General features: G+C 50.0%; 1 protein-coding gene across 4 annotated transcripts in view; it reads left to right on the forward strand.

The window, feature by feature from the left end:
- Positions 1 to 17,299, forward strand: part of fynb (FYN proto-oncogene, Src family tyrosine kinase b) — a 102,405-nt gene that overhangs the window by 40,012 nt on the left and 45,094 nt on the right. For all 4 annotated transcript variants that reach the window (XM_056295137.1, XM_056295138.1, XM_056295139.1 and 1 more), the window contains exon 3: positions 13,267 to 13,523. In XM_056295137.1, coding sequence (XP_056151112.1) covers positions 13,277 to 13,523 — 247 coding nt within the window. In that variant the 5' untranslated portion in view covers positions 13,267 to 13,276. The remainder of the gene's footprint in view (positions 1 to 13,266; positions 13,524 to 17,299) is intronic.

The following is a 17,299-nucleotide window of genomic DNA, read 5'->3' on the forward strand; positions in this document are numbered from 1 at the left end:
TGAGCGCCGAGAGGCATGAGGGGGAGATACAGTTAAAGTACCGGACTCATTCGTAGATGCAGGTTGCCAGGTCAAACAGTTCTTGCTATACGTGATGATATCAATGATGACATTGAGCCTGCCTTCTGTGTTCTTGACGCAAAGCCTCCATATGTACTTTTGCCACATGGATAATCGCAGACGCAAAACAAGGGCAAATTGCGCTCACCTGCAGAACTTTATGGCCGTGTTTGCACTGTAATATCATTAGGGTCATATCTTTTGTGAATCGGAACTTGAGATGGGGCAAATAGTGGCTGCGCAATTCATGGTGTCCTGGTTGCTGCACTAGCGCCTCCTCTGGTCAGTCGGGGCGCATGTTCACGAGTGAGGGTAGGATGGAGCGGGAGATTGACAGGCAGATTGCTGCAGCATCAGCAGTAATGCGGACGTTGTGGTGAAGAGGGAGCTGAGCTGGAAGGCAAAGCTCTCAATTTACCAGTCGATCTTCATTCCAGCCCTCACCTGTGGTCATGAGCTTTGGGTAGTGACCGGAAGAGTGAGATTGCGGATACGAGCAGCTGAAATGAGTTTCCTCCATCGGGTGTCTGGGCTCAGCCTTAGAGATATGGCGAAGAGCTCGGACATCCGAAGGGAGCTCGGCATAGAGCCACTGTTTCTTCGCGTTTAAAGGAACCAGTTGAGGTGGTTCGGGCATCTGATTAGGATGCCTCCTGGGCGCCTTCCTTTGGAGGTTTTCCGGGCACGTCCAACTGGGAGGAGACCCCGGGGTAGATCCAGAACTCGCTGGAGGGACTACATGTCCAATCTGGCCTGGGAACATCTTGGGATTCCCCAGGAGGAGCTGGAGGGTGTTGCTGGGGAGAGGGATGTCTGGAGTGCCCTACTTAGCTTGCTGCCACCGCGACCCCGACCCCGTAGAAGCGGCTGGTGATGATGAGATGAGATGAGATTTACTTTTTTATAAAGGTGGGTTGTAGTGGGTTGTTATTCACTTTTAAAAAGTTCCCTTGTAGTGAAATTGCTTCACTGTTGCTTTTTTGACCATGTCACACAAGTTCGTATTTATTTTACTGATGTTTATTGTTACCATTTCAATAAATGTTTTACAACAAGGTTAATAAAAAGTAGTCTCTCCGAACCTGCCGTTGAAACAGTTTACCAGTCAAGTTGTGTAGTGTGACCGGCACAGCGACGACGTTGAAAGTCGCGTAGTGTGAACTTGGCCGGGTCATGCTTGTGATGAGGTGCAAGGCAGCAAGGAACAAAGCGCCGGTAGCTGATTGTCCACGCAAGCAAGGAAAGAAGAAGAAAAACCCCTCTGTGGGTCAGAAATTATGACGTGGCGCCTCCATCAGGATGCCAGGGGCTTCAAAACACGGGCCTAACCTCATGCTAAACCCCGCCGGTGTGGCGATTATTAAACGGATTGTACCGATGCAGTTATGATCATATGACACTAGTGCTTGGTGAGCACGAACATGCCTACACACACACACACATCCCATTTCTTACCACTGGGGGATCCACTGAGATTGAGTAGTCTCTCGCATGTGTGTGTGTGTGTGTGTGTGGGGGGGGGGGAAGGTTGTTAGCTGCATACGTGTTCATGCCTATGGTGTACAATCAGAATCTGTAAGAACGTGCAAGGACTTTGACGTTGTGGGCTGGTCGCATAAGAAACCAGCGGCTGTAACGGCGTGCAAGAAGCAGGCACGAGCACTGTGAGAAGAATTCGAGGTACTTTTGCAACATAACCCTGTGTGTTTGTGTGTGTGTGTGCGTTTTGTGTGGGCGGTGCGTGCATGCATGCACAGAGAGAGAGAGAGAGAGATTTCAGCATGTGCATTTGTGGGTTTGCTCATGTGTACAACCCTGTGTGTTTGTGTGTCTGTGCGTTGTGTGTTTTGTGTAGGCTGGTGCGTGCGTGCATGCAGAGAGTGGGAGAGAAGTCGGCATGTGTGTTTGTCTCTGCATGGCGCTTCATGACACCGACAGGGGGCACGGCATCCCAGCATGCCGTGCCCCCTGTACAAGCCTGTACTGTGGTGGGGGGGTGTTTGTTGAAATTACTCTCTTTGTCAAGACTTTAGGGGCGCGCACTCCTCCTCACTCCTCCTCTTTTTTTCATCCTCCGCCATGTTTACCCGTGCCATCGCGCCACCCCACCCTCCCGCCCCGCCTCTAATGGCTGTCTGTGTTAAACATCTTCTCTTTCTTCTCTGCCGTCTACTGGTTCTCCATCGCTGTGTGCTTCTGCTGTCCTCCAATTCATCATTCTCTATTACCCCTCACATGCCCTCCTCCTGTCTCCCCTCTCCCCTTGTTTGTCTGTCCGCCCAGGGGTCTGGTTCGGTGTTTGCCGTCTCCGTGTCGAGATGAGGCGAGAGAGAACTGTGTTAAAGAGAACTGTGTTAAAGAGGGTAATTATTTCGGAACACGTCGCCGGCACAGGAAGTGGGCGGGACGCTCGTCCAAGTTAGGCTGCACATTACCCTCAGTCAAGCTGTTGACAGGTGAAAAAGGCAGCACGAGAACAGACGAACGCACTCTCCCTACTAGTTCAAAGCGAGCCGTTAAAGGCCCTCGTGAGTTGCCGTGGTCCGGTTTAGTCTCCGGCACGTATCCCTGGGGTCTTCACGAACCGCGCCGATTCTCGGTCTCGAGGATCTCGTTCACATCAGCCTGCGTCTGGTCCTGTTCGGTGCGAGCAGGTCTTTGCAGGCTGCACCAGTCCACTACTGGGCACTCCCAGCTCCTCCCATTAAGCCGCAGTCACACATAAGACCACGCTGCCCGCCTGGATGTTGTGTTCGTGTGTGGGTAATACTCCCACATGGCCGGGTGTTTATCGCGGGCAGGCCAAACGGCTGCTTCGCACCTCTGCAAGGTCCCACTGGCCATGCATAGAAACACGTTTGTCCGTAGCAAGGAAGAAAGATCAAATCACGTCGTCGTGTTCTAACCTCCCATTTCTTTTGCTGTTGTTTCATTTCCTGTTGTGTACTAACGCCTTGTGGGGTAGAGAGAACCTGTGTTCTAACTGCCGTGGTCCAGATTGTTGCATGGTCTTGTGTCCCTGTTAAGGACGTAGACGCCCACTTTGTAGGCTCAATGTCCCGCCGTGTGGTAGACCGGTATGCTGTAAACACCCCCCCCCCCATCACGTCCGGCTCTGATGGTACATTCCACAGACTGGATTCCCCCTGGAATCCCTCTGAGGGAGGGGGGTGGGGGTGGGCAAAGGGGATTAATATAAAAAACATTCATTCATTCTCCCGCCCATCAGGGTTACACAATACTGTAACCGCCCCCCACTGCCCGCCCACACACACACACACACACACACACACACACACACTCCTCCTAATGAACCCCACCCCGCCACCCCTTCATCAAATATGGATGTGACCAGGGCCCTCTCCTGCGGCTCGCCCCCGGCACCATGCCATACCTGCAGCCCCCCCCCCATTGAATAATTCACCGGGGGTCGGTGCGTGGGCGGGTCTTTACACACAATGCATTTCCTCCTTTTTATTCATTTTTTATCATTTTCCCCCCTCTCATCTGCCCTGTCTGCCACTTCTAATTTTTTGAGAGACAGGATACAGGCGCAGGGAGCCTTTTTTCTTTCTTCCGCCTTTTTTTTTTTTTTCAAAGCTTTTTATTTATTTATTCTATCGGTTTTCCAACCATTAACTCCTTGGAGCCATCGCTTAACATTCTCGCATGCTTTTAGGTCTTTGACTCCCAATTAAAGAGCCCTAATGAATTTCCTCCGCCTCGCGTTATATGAATGGCCGTCCGTGGTAACTAAATTATAGATTGGACTCCCGTACGGCTCGGGCCCTGCTCTGTAATTGGATTTACCCCGAGGGTTCATCGATTTGAAGCTGACCGGACCGCTGGTGGTGAAGGTGTTGGCCGGGGGGCTCGTGCGGTAGGAAGATGTGCAAACCAGCACCGGTCGGCCTTTCCGCCATTTCTCAAAACAAGCAGAATTCGTAGAATCAGCTTATATGACCGTTACTGCGGGTCGACACGAAATACAGTCAAGCGGCCGGTGAAGGCGTGGCGTCATCTGTGTCCGTCACAGCAAATGGGGGGGGGGGATTGGCGGCTGTCAGCTGTTTGGTGTTTTGGAAGGTCTGCTGACGATGCAGCTTGCTGAGAACAGTCTCGCTGGTGGCCTTCAGAGCTGTCTGTGGTGGCGTGCTGCTCCTATCTGCTGCAGACCCAGTATGGGGGGCTAATCTGGACAAATGAGGGCTGTTCTCTGTGTGAAGTTCTGGCGCTGGAGCGCTGGATTTCATTTGACCCGAACCCCACCTATTCGGGCCCTCGTGTGAACAGTCATCGTTCCGCAGATACCAAGCTGAATACTTGTTGGATTATCATAAAACATACTCGAGGGGGGCGTCCGAGTGGCGTGGCGGTCTATTCCGTTGCCCACCAACACGGGGATCGCCGGTTCGAATCCCTGTGTTACCTCTGGCTTTGTCGGGCGTCCCTACAGACACAATTGGCCGTGTCTGCGGGTGGGAAGCCAGATGTGGGTATGTGTCCTGGTCGGTCGGGGCGCCTTTCCGGGGGGGGGGGGGGGACTGAGGGGAATAGCGTGATCCTCACACGCGCTACGTCCCCCTGGTGAAACTCCTCACTGTCAGGTGAAAAGAAGCAGCTGGCGACTCTACATGTATGGGAGGAGGCACGTGGTAGTCTGCAGCCCTTCCCAGATCGGCAGAGGGGGTTGGAGCAGCGACCGGCACAGCTCGGAAGAGTGGGGTAATTGGCCGGATATAATTAGGGAGAAAGGGGGGGGGGCAAAAAACACAAACACATACTGGAGGCAAACAGGATTGTGATAGAGGGACGAAGCACAAATGTGTTTTTCCCTTTCTGACTTTTGAGACATTTGATGTCGGGAGCTGTCAGCGTTGGCTCACAGTGAAATACCGATTGGAAATGATACAATAGTCCAACTTCTGGTCCTCCGATAAGCGGTAAAACCAATAGAGGGAGTCTCTGATTAGTAAGCCTGCGGTTTTGAAGAATAACAGAGATCTCAAATAAGGGGACAGCGGGGACAACCTTCTCGTTCGGTGATTTTCTACTTCCTGGTGCCGCCGTCGGCGCCTGCAGCGGGCTAGCACAACAATGCATCCGCAGACTGGGCCTCCGGTAACAGCTGACATGGCCATCGCTGGCTGTATGGATGTGTGATGTCATCCCGGGTGACAGCAGTGCTTCCACAGCACTTTTATATTGCAGTAGCTTGTTCAGACCGTATCGTGCTTGAATCTGTGCTCAGAAAGATGAGAGGAAATCTGGCTGTTGCGGCAGCGGGTAAGACTAGAACGCGGTATTTCAACAAGAATAGAGGCGATAAAACTAGAACTACCGGACATGTAGAGAAGTGAGGACATAAATAAAAAAAAAAACCCTGCAATAGTGATTAAAAAATGCTGCAGAAAGTGTATGAGCGGTAAAAACAGGTTTAGGTTGCAAGATCCTATGCATGTGTGTGTGTGTTTATGCTGCTTGTGCGTGCATCTTTGCAGAATATTCATTTTGCCCCGTCCTTGTCTTGTGTGCACAACACAAGACAAGGACGAAAGCCGAGTTCACCCATGCATGTTCACCCACGCGTCATCACCCGGCCTCCGAAGAGTCCGTTCTAACAACGCCGCAGGAACCCCAAAGAGATCGATATGTTTGTTTCCCCCGTCCCAAAAGCCGGTTCAGTCCGTCTTTACAGCTCACGGGTTACATAAAGAGCCTGATTACCGACACGTCTTCTTCTTTTTGTTTATCTTAGCACGGAGCTCCTGTCACGACCCCTGCGTGGGCAGCCATGCCCTGCAGCCCAGCTGGGGGCCGAGGTGTTTGGCGTGCCGTTTGCTGATGCCCGGTCCCCCGCCCGGCCCCCGCAGCCTGTCACACCGCATTACGGCGCGAGCTGTCAGAGTCGCCGTTGCATGCGCTTCACCGCTGCCGCATTTTCGTGAGCCAGCAAGTTTGCTCCGGCGCGGTTTTGATGCCGGGCCGCGGTCATGGGTCAGCACAGAAATATCCGTTCGGCGGATACGGCGGAGGGCACGTGACTAGGATTTGCCGTGATCCCACTTAGGTCTGCCTCGTACGGGCCGGTGTATTGGGCTGTAAGGCTTGTTGTCCATTATCTGTCGTTTATTATAGAGCTCATCCCTTTTAGTCGTACAAAAGTACTGGCACACAGCTGCTGAATCCCAGATTTCTCCGGTTTAAAATTTGGGAATGTTATAAAACCACATCTGTTAGATATTGTTTGTTTTTTGTTGTTTTTTTTCTTTTTTTGGTGGACAAGAGACGTGGTCTCTAATACAGTGGGTCTCAGCTCTGATCCACAGGGACCTCCATTACTGCGGGTGTACTCTCAGTTTCTCTGTTGTCAGATTTGAAATAAGCTCAGCTGGACTACGTGGCAGCACCGCTGGCCCCCGAGGACCCGAGTTAAGAGAAAACCGGTCCAATATGTGAATGATCAAATGGCAAAAACCCCAGCTAGAGTTGGGTGATATTGACAAAATCGAATATCACAATTTCCCCCCCCCCTTTTTTTCTCCCCAATTGTACCCGTCCAATTACCCCACTCTCCTGAGCCGTGCTGGTTGCTGCTCCACCCCCTCTGCTGATCCTGGGAGGGCTGCAGACTACCACACGCCTCCTCCGATACATGTGGAGTTGCCAGCCGCTTCTTTTCACCTGACAGTGAGGAGTTTCGCCAGGGGGGCGAGGCGCACTATCACACTATTCCACCCAGTTCCCTCCCCCCCCGAACAGGCGCTCCGACCGACCAGAGGAGACACTAGTGCAGCGACCGGGACACATACCCACATCCGGCTTCCCACCCGCAGACACGGCCAGAGATGCCCTACCAAGCCGGAGGTAACACGGGGATTCAAATCGGCGATCCCCGTGTTGGTACACACCGGAATAGACCGCTACGCCACCCGGACGCCCCAAATATCACAATATTTTTGAACGAATTGCTCGATATTGATAACGCGGAGACTCACTTTACTGTAATGCAGCCTTTAAGACCAGGGAATGACGATATTCACGTTGCATCACCATACTTACCACAACCAATCACATTAGCATCTTATTATCATATATGTAGTCTCATATTATGAGATTGATATTGTATCTCTCTATATTTCCCAGCTCTACTGGCTGCCTTTTTTGGCATCCGGACCGGTGTGTGTGTAATGATGTTGGAAGGGGATGGTCCTGGTGTGTCTGTGAGGAGGCCTCGTTGGGGTTTGACGGTGGAAAAGGGGTGTGAATTAAGTTGCACCGTGGTAAACTCTGTAACGTGTTGAAATCTGTCACAGCGAAGCCGCTTGGTCTAACGTTTGTCCAGCACACAGATGTGTTGGTTGCACATCTGTGTAACGAATAATAACGGTTCGAATATCAGTTGTTGTTGTTTTTTTGATATTGATATTCATCGTCTCAAAGGCTCACAAGAATAAACATGCTAAACCCGGTATAATTTCACACACACACACACACACATAACCAAGATTCCATTAAAACACAGGGCAAATTTTGAGCAAATGTCTTAAGCTGCTGTGTGCCATTAGCTGCTTTTAAGCAAATTACATTTCCCTTGCATGCCACAGTGCGTCACGGTAATGTAATCAAACTGATCGCTGGCTATAAAATGACCATTAGCACTAGACAACAAAACCCAACTCTGTAAATCAGGCGCTAATAAACAGTTGTCATTATCCAGCGATAGCCGAAATACCGCCACAATTTAAAGCCGGCCTGAAATCGGTAAACACATTTGACTTTTCGTGTCTAAAGCCACAAACACAACTTTATGAAACATTCAGCAGCAATATTTATTTGTAAACGACTGATTTTTATACTTTTATCACAACTGTTCTCGGTGTCTCAAGCAGTGTGGGGGTGCGGTCTGGTCCTCGTTAATATTCATGAGCTGACTTTGAGTGACACACACAAACAAGGGATGGTGGTGAGGGTGGGCGGGGTGTCATATTTTGATGATTTGATCTGATTGGCTGTATGTAAACGAGTGTGTCTGATGACGTCATAAGTATTAGAAAACAAATATTCCTCAGAGAAGCTGAACTACGAGGGGCTCTTAAAAAGTGCAAAATAGAGAATCTGTATTCTACCTTTTACGCTCTTTTTTTTTCTTCGATAAAAAGCAACGGCACAAAATGTACGATGACGATTCGTGATATTAGGAGATATTAGTGTTTCCAATTAAGACCGGGACAGGTGGCTGGCTGAAAATTAGAAATATCGTCTGCGTTATGTATGCACAGTGTGTGGCGGCGCCTGTGTTGAGAGACACGAGATCGCTTCATGCTACTCCATGAGTCACCGCGCTTGTTGTTTGGCTGTTTACTGTTTCCTTTTTCCTTTTTTCCTTTCTGTCTCCAGCAGTCTGTCGTTTTGCAGAAAGAAAGCGGGCATTGTGTGTGTGGAATCAGTACGCTTGCCACTGTGCTGATGAATAGAGAGGTGGGGGTCTCTTCCCTTGAACCCCCCCCATCCATCCATCCCATCCCACCCCCATCCGCCTCCATTGCTCACAGGGAGAATCCTGCCAAGCCCCCCCCCCCCTACTTACTTAGAGATTCATACACGGAGTCGGTATTGTTCGTGAAAAAGTGCTACCGGTACATCACTAATGAGAACCGTTTCTCTCCCTCTTTTCTCTCATCCTCGTGTTTTTCTCTCTCTCTACCTCGTTCTCCTCCTCGGTCAGGGCCAGACGGAGCTGCACCCTCAGCCTTCCAACCGCTCTCTCTCTCTCTTTCTCTCTCTCTCTCTCTCTCTCTCTCTCTCTCTCTCTCTCTCTCTCTCTCTCTCGATCGCTTTATCCTGCCACTCACTTTTGTCTCAAGTGTGTGTCATTAAGTGAAAGGACTTCCTGCCTCCCTCCCTTTAGGTGGTAAAGACATGAGACAGAGAGAAAGAGACGGGGCGAGAGACGGAGAAATAGAAACACAGAGAGAGAGAAATGGAAAGACAGTGCAGCAGAGAGAGCGAGAGAGACTCACAGATGGAGAGAGAGAGAGAGAGAGAGAGGCAGAGATATTCAGGGACAAAGATTCAGAGAGAAACGCACAGAAAGAAATGTATTCAGCGAGAGAATCATTCAGAAAAACAGAAATAGCTGGGAGAGAGAAAGTGATTCAGAGTCATATACACACACACACACACACACACACACACACACACACACACACGAAGAGACGGAGAGTCGGAGAACAGCAAATGGAAGTAGGATTAATTTCCAGGGGGACATGTGAGGACAGACGTTTGCTGGCGCTGAAGGCCACATCAGCAGTCTGTCTTCCTAGCGTCTGGATTTATGCTCCCATAGCATCCCGGCTGACGTGCAGCTCGGGCAGCCTCACTTAAGGTTCTTTTTTTTTTTGCAGAGCAATAATCACATGGCCTCAATTCAAAACACCCCCCCCTCCCCCGGAGGGGGAGTTAATGAAACAGCCCATTCGGCTCAGTCTTTAGCCCCCACCTTGGTGTCGCCAGCGGTATACCCGTTTGTTAAACATTCCCTGTTTTAGTGTCTGGCCCCGAGGGAAAGACCCAGCGCATCCCCGCTATAAACAAGCCACGCTGAAACTATTTCAAGATGTTGTTTAGTCTCTAGTCTGTGGCCGAGTCTATATTATTCTCTTAAACCCATGTTGGACCGCAGAGAGGCTCAACACCCCCCCCCCTCCCCCCCGACAGTGCACAGTAATACATTTTCGGTTTTCGACAAGCCGATGTAATACCGAAGTGTCCCGGCGCCCAGACGCTCCCCTCCCACCAGGATGAGCTGTGTGATGTTGGCAGCACCGAGCAGCGCCTTCGCATCTCCCTCTCTCGCCGGCGAGCTTCCCCTGACATCAGCGGTGATGATAGGAGCCGTTCTCTCGCTCTCTCTCGCTCTCTCTCGCTCTCTCTCGCTCCTGAACATGAAGAGACACAGTTTGTGTGAGTCATCCAGAGTCCAGCCCTGTGTGTCAGACCACATGGGGGGGGGGGAAAGGATCGAGGATGTCACAGTGGAGCCGGGCACTAGTTAACTGCGGCAGTGACTCAGGAGGCTGGGCTGGGCATTGGGTAACTGGAGGGTTGCCGGTTTGATCCTCGGCTCCTTCTCGCAGAAATGGCGAGGTGTCCCTGAGCGAGTCCCCTAGGGATGGAGGGAGTATTATTTGAAAAGTAGTGTTGGTTTGACGTTATACTTGCCATTACCAAACGGTTCAACAGGCAGCACGGTGGTGCAGTGGTTAGCACGGTCGCCTCACAGCAAGAAGGTCCTGGGTTCGAGCCCCGGGGTAGTCCAACGTTGGTGGGTCATCCCCGGGTCGTCCTCTGTGTGGAGTTTGCATGTGCTCCCCGTGTCCGCGTGGGTTTCCTCCAGGGGCTCCGGTTTCCTCCCACAGTCCAAAGACATGTAGGTCAGGTGAATCGGACGCACTAAATTGTCCCTAGGAATGAATGGGTATGTGTGTGCCGGCCCTGTGATGGCCTGGCGGCCTGTCCAGGGTGTCTCCCCGCCTGCCGCCCAATGACTGCTGGAATAGGCTCCAGCATCCCCGTGACCCTGAGAGCAGGATAAGCGGTTAAGATAACGGATGGATGGAAATGGTTCAACAGGATGAACCTCGGTTGGATTCTTAAACACGGTGTCTTTGCATATGTAAGCAGATATCGTAGTATATAGGGCGGCATGGTGGCCCAGTGGGTAGCGCTGTTTCCTCACAGCAAGCAGCAAGAAGGTCCTGGGTTCGAACCCCAGAGGGTTTGTCCAACCTTAGGGATCAGTCCAGGTCATCCTCTGTGTGGAGTTTGCATGTTCTCCCTGTCTCTGCGGTGAGTTTTCTCCAGGTGCTCCAGTTTCCCCCCACCATCAAAAAGACATGCATGTTGGGGTTAATACTGCTGTCTGTGCCCCTGACCGAGGCAATGGGAAAAGAACCGGAGTTGGTCCCCGGGCGCCGAATGAAGGCTGCAGCCCTCTGCTCCTAGCTACACAGATCACAGCTAGGATGGGTTAATTTGCAGTAACTGAATTTCCCCAATGGGATTAATAAAGGAAACTTAATTATTTTAATTAATATATCGATTTCCTGTCAAATTCCCAGTGTTTATCATGATAATGTCATTTTCTGTATTGTCGCAGACTGGACCACTCACTGGAAGACATGTCATCTGTGCAGAGAGTGCTCTGAAGTGGGAATCCCACTCAAAGTGATGACCCCCCCTCTGTTTTAATGCATTTGCAGCGTGGCAGAGCCTTCTCCCTCCACAAGTTATTTCCTACAAGCGATGTATTTTCTTATTGATTTCCCCTGTCAAGCTTACAGTCACACCGCTTATTTCCCTTTCTGCATCAAGGACGTAGTTGACACAAATTTCCTTTCCTTTGTCATTGATTGGATGGTTCTAATGAGTCCCATCATGTAGATTGTGTTAACTGAGCCAGTTCGGTGTGGTCTTGTTGTTCTTGCTTTATTAATTTGTTTCTGTTCCCTTTTCTGTGTTGGGAGAAGAAATATAATCCCCCGTTTTATGAGCTCCTCTTGGATCTTTTTTTCTTGACCCCCCCCCCCTTTTCTCTTCAATTGTATCCAGCCAATTACCCCACTCTTCCGAGCCGTCTCGGTCGCCGCTCCACCTCCTCTGCCGATCCAGGGAGGGCTGCAGACTACCACATGCATCCTCCGATACACGGGGAGTTGCCAGCCTCTTCTTTTCACCTGACAGTGAGGAGTTTCGCCAGGGGGGTGTAGCGCGTGGGAGGATCACGCTATTCCCCCCAGTCCCCCTCCCCGAACAGTCGCTCCAACCGACCGGGGGAGGTGCTAGTGCAGCGGGCCATGACACATACCCACATCCGGCTTCCCACCCGCAGACACGGCCAATTGTGTCAGTAGAGACACCCAACCAAGCCGGAGGTAACACGGGGATTCAAACCGGCGATCCCCATGTTGGTAGGCAACGGAATAGACCGCCACACTACCCGGATGCCCTTTTTTGATCTTTTTTGTGTATTTCTGTAATTGTTTATCGTGCACCATTACCTCCACCGTGCACATTATCTAGATGGAACTAAACTCAAAGAGAAATATGACCAGAAAACCTTGCAAAGAGGTCTCACCCACAGTGGTAAGAAGTATCTGGCATGCTGACATCTTGTCACATGCCTTCCATGTCTGCGCTGAAACGCCACCGTACACGTTCGTATGAATCAAGGACTAGAAGAGCATGAGATGGTCAGCTGTTGAATTGTAAGCCCCAGCCTCTCTTGCTCGTAAAGCTGAAATCCATGACTTTTCCGCCTTTATAGATCATTATTTTATCCATCTGGATCATGGAGTCAGGCCCCATAGTACTACCAGTCATCTTTACCATGGTTGAAGACACTCTCCAATTCTGCGCATACCGCTGCTGAAATGTTTTGACCAGGTAGGATGAACACTGGTGCAGCGGTAAACACGTTCCTACTGAAACAGGAAATACTATTGAAACATGATGGCGACGTGGCCGTGGCAATCAGTATCACTGTAGAACAGTCTTCCCATATAGTGTGATCAAGGCTCGGCGTTTTCGGTTTTTATTTTTCAAAGCCATCCAGCATGCCGAATTTCGCCCCAATAGGGCGCTGTTACATAACCTCACATGAACAGGAACAACTTTTGGATCTGTGGAAACATAAAATCCGGGTGAAAATCAGTTTAAACCGGTCGGCTCCTTTTAAAAATTCTGGGTAGTTTTCGGTGAAAAACCCGAAAATGCTGAGCCTTGAGTGTGATGTAGTTTGTAATGCATTAGACTGTCTATGTTGGCTTTGGTACCAGGATCCGTTTTTACAGGGGTGGGAACTGTTTACTGCTGAGCTGACGACACACCAGCCACAATGGCTGCTACGCTTAGTTTGTAGTCCCAGAAAAACAGAGTCAACAGGTCTGTCTCTCTCTCTGTCTCCTACATCAGCTATATCACAACACCGCTCTGCTGGAATACTGACTGTCTGTCCAACAGAATCACCACGTCGACGTTTCAAATGAATAAAACGGCTTATTGTTGGAGAAAAGCTTGCTTAAAATGCATCCTCCATTTTCTGTTTCTTCCTTTGCAGCAGCGCCAGAAAAACCAATGAAACAATACGAAACCAAGCTAAACCAAATCTCTCCCCTCTTTTCCTCCCTTTCGCTCCATCACTAGGTAATAGATAATGGGCTGTGTGCAATGCAAAGATAAGGAGGCAGCCAAACTCACAGACGACCGAGACACCAGCATATCTCAGAGCGCCGGCTACCGATATGGGGCCGACCCGACGCCCCAGCATTACCCCAGCTTCGGGGTCACCGCCATCCCCAACTACAACAACTTCCACACTCCCGTCGGGCAGGGGATGACCGTCTTCGGCGGGGTCAGCACCTCCTCACATACCGGGACGCTAAGGACCCGCGGCGGGACAGGTGAGGTTGTCAGGGTGATGCGGAAAATATTATCGTCATCATAATTACGGGGAATTTTACACTATATCAATTTATATCACAATATCTGATACATATGCAATGTTTTAAGAATCCACCTGAGGTTCATCACACTCAGACAATATGCCCTTAAATATTTCAGACTTCCTTTTGTGAGAAATTTTAGGTGATAGATCCTCATTATTAATTTGGACAACAAATTTGTGTATCACAGTGTGACAATATCTGAATTTTATCCCGATACAACACCGTTGAAAGATGATAATGTTGAATTGTTTCCCAGCCCTAACTGTCAGTGTATGGTGTCTGAAGTTGCTGACCTTTGCAACCCCGTCTTGAATACTTACGCTCAGGCGGGGCTTACGACAGACACAACAATGTAGAAAGCATGGTTTTCATGTCCGTTCATCTTAGTTTGCACATACAAAGAATTTGACTCGATGGGGCAGTTATCCAGGATGCTCGGCTCCAGCATCCCCGCGACCCTGAGAACAGGATAAGCGGTTTGGATAATGGATGGATGGAGCTTGTATTTGCAAGCACAGTAATGGTAATAAAAGAATCAGTAGAATAGCAGGCCTCACGTCAGGGTAGCGTAGCGGTCTGTTCTGTTGCCTACCAACACGGGGATCGCCGGTTTGAATCCCCATGTTACCTCCGGCTTGATCGGGCATCCCTACAGACACAATTGGTCGTGTCTGCGGGTGGGAAGCCGGATGTGGGTTATGTGTCCTGGTCGCTACACTAGTGCCTCCTCTGGTCTGTTGGGGCACCTGTTCAGGAGGGAGCAGGTCGGGGGGGGGGGGGTAGCGTGATCCTCCCACACGCTACGTCTCCCTGGCGAAACTCCTCACTGTCGGGTGAAAAGAAGCGGCTGGCGACTCCACATGAATCGGAGGAGGGCATGTGGTGGTCTGCGGTCCTCCCCGCATTGGCAGAAGGGGGTGGAGCAGTGACCGGGACGGCTCGGAAGAGTGGGGTAATTGGCTGGATACAATTGGGGAGAAAAGGGGGGGAGAAATCCAAAAAAAAAGAATAGTTGGCCTCCTTTGTTCAGTGTGCAAAAAGCAGATAAGGTGAGTGGAAATGAAAGTGTATGAAAATATACATTGATACCCACACACAGATCGTCTGCGTCACTCTCAGTCACACACTCGTACTTCTGTGTGTGACAGATAAGGGTGCGATCACACTGGACGCCTGTTACACGAGGCGCGTTTTACCACTTTCCTTCCGCCAAAGAGTCCTGATTCCCATCACTTTGGTTTTTGCCTGTGAGAGGCATCTTGCTGTTGCTAGGCAACCTTGAATCAGCTGTCAATCATTTGCGTGCCAGCCTGAGTGTAATAACTAGAACAACAACACAACTCTACCCATCCGACTTATTGCTCATTACTTCCTTAACATTGTTAAACAATATATCTTTATGTTCCCTATACTACTTATTTATCCAAAACATGTAGGGGCGCAGAGCCCTCGCTTTTGCTCTTTCTTCCTCCATCTTTGTTCAGTTGAGAAGCCCCGCCCCTTTGCTCCTCTGATTGGACAGCAGAGGAACGGTAGTGTGACATGGGGTGTTTCTCAGCTCAGCGTTGACGTTTTTTTTCCCCCCAAACTGGAGACATTTAGGCCCTCCAAAAACACGAGGCGCGCCGGGCGGAGGAAAACACCCCTGGAGACACCCAGGGCGCAGAAACGGCATCCAAAACGCTTCGAACCCATTGAAAACAGTCTAACTGCAGTCTAGACCTGTCTCGGGCTTCCCGCTGCATGCCCGGTGCTGCGAGGAACGTCCGGCACGTATGAACGCTGGGCTCTGTTGGGCCGGGCTCGTTGTTTACTCGGGGCATATTCCCAGTCAGGACACCCTTTATAATTGACTGACCGCAGGCCGCTCTGCATTTCCATTCATTTTAGCAGGGAGTCCCTCTGGCTCGGCGCATGGATTATGTCCTGCCTCCCTCCGTGTAATCCAAATCCGTGCCGTGGCAGCAGAGGGACAGGGTTTAGCTTTTTAATTTTCTCCCGGTTGGGAAATTTGGATATAAGCCGCCCTTTTCCTCCCCGCCTCGGTAACGACACAGCCGCCTAGCTTGTTGGCTATGACAGCCGTGGTCCCCCCTCCCCGAATACAGAGGTTCCCAGGCCGCCGTTGCAGCATGACACATTATGCAGATGATCGGATGATTGTTTTGCTTGCGTCATTTTTTCCAGTTGGGGGGGAAAAAAATGAAACCAGAATAGTGTTCACAGCTCATCCCATGATCTTATTATATGCTTATTGAGTTCGATTCAATAAGCACTCATCGGCATGACGTACATCACTAAAGCATAGATTTGAACATTTAGTTCCTTCCCCCCCACCCCCATCTCTCTCTCTCTGCCTCATTCTGTCTCTCTCCCTTTTTCTCTCTCCTTTCTTTCCCCCCCCCTCTCTCCTCTCCTCTCCGTCCCTCGCCATCTCTCTGTCTCCGTCTGCTTTTGTGTTTCTCTCCTTTTCCTCACGCAAATTTTCCATTTCGCTTTCGCTGTGCTTTACCGGCATGACAAAATTGACATTTGTGCTGCCGAAACGTTTGGAAGTACGTCTGTTTATAAGACAAAAAAAGGTGAAAAGGTGAAAAGGTAGCTTAGCAACATTTGTATGACGAATTACAAATGCGTGCAGACACATCTGCATATTTCCTCCGGTGGGTGAAACGGAACGCTTTGGAGGATTCGACCCTTTTCTTTAGAAGATCGCTTAACGTTTTTATAAATCGGATACTCAGTCGTACTCCCACTCTCTCATATGATTCATACACACACACACACACACACACTCTTTTTCTTTCTCTCGTGCACACATAGTACATACCGTGCTCTCTCTTTATCCGTCTGCTTGTCTCTCGCTCACACTCTTGGTCTGATTTTCTCTACATCTTTCTGTTTCTGCCTCTCTCTTGCTGCACTGCATGCTGGGAGGTTAGGCGTGTGAGTGTGAGTGAAGGTGTTGAATGAGCTGATGAGTGATTTGTTTTGTTTTTTTTGGGATAGTTCACTGTTTTTCTACTGCTTTTCGCTTCTCTGCATGGTAAGGTAAGAGGGGTTTACTTTTACTTCGTTGCTGGTTGTTGGAAAGTGACTGGAGTAGCTGGTCGGGGTTTGGTGGGGGTGCAGTATGGCGTCCCTCACCCGTGAGGGTTCGCCTCCCCTGTCTATTAGACACGGGGTTAGATTCATGGCCGACTGGCGGTACACTGTCAAACAGGTTCTCCTGGCTGTAGGAGAGAATGAAGCCGTGGTTGCTTTTGTCCGAGAGGAGCGTTTGGCCCACCTGTTGGTTGAGAATGGCCTGGTGCTATTCAATTCAATTCAGTTCAATTTTATTTGTATAGCCCAATATCACAAATTACAAATTTGCCTCAGTGGGCTTAACAGCAACACAACATCCTGTCCTTAGACCCTCTCATCGGATAAGGAAAAACTCCCTAAAAAACCCCTTTAACAGGGAGAAAAAATGGGAAGAAACCTCAGGGAGAGCACCAGAGGAGGGATCTCTCTCCCAAGACGGACAGCGTGCAATGGATGTTGTGTTCACGCAGTTTACATAATACAACATTGAGAGAGGATAACAGAATTGTAATGGGCATAAAATTTATGAAGAACATGATGCTAGACGATCTGTTTATAGGTGTCTCGTCATTGTTTGTGCCATTGACACATATTACCGTGTCAGGCATACCTCTGTTTATCCCCAACGAGCTGCTTGAAAGGAA

The sequence above is a fragment of the Lampris incognitus genome, chromosome 15, assembly GCF_029633865.1.
Source record: "Lampris incognitus isolate fLamInc1 chromosome 15, fLamInc1.hap2, whole genome shotgun sequence".
NCBI lineage: Eukaryota > Metazoa > Chordata > Actinopteri > Lampriformes > Lampridae > Lampris > Lampris incognitus.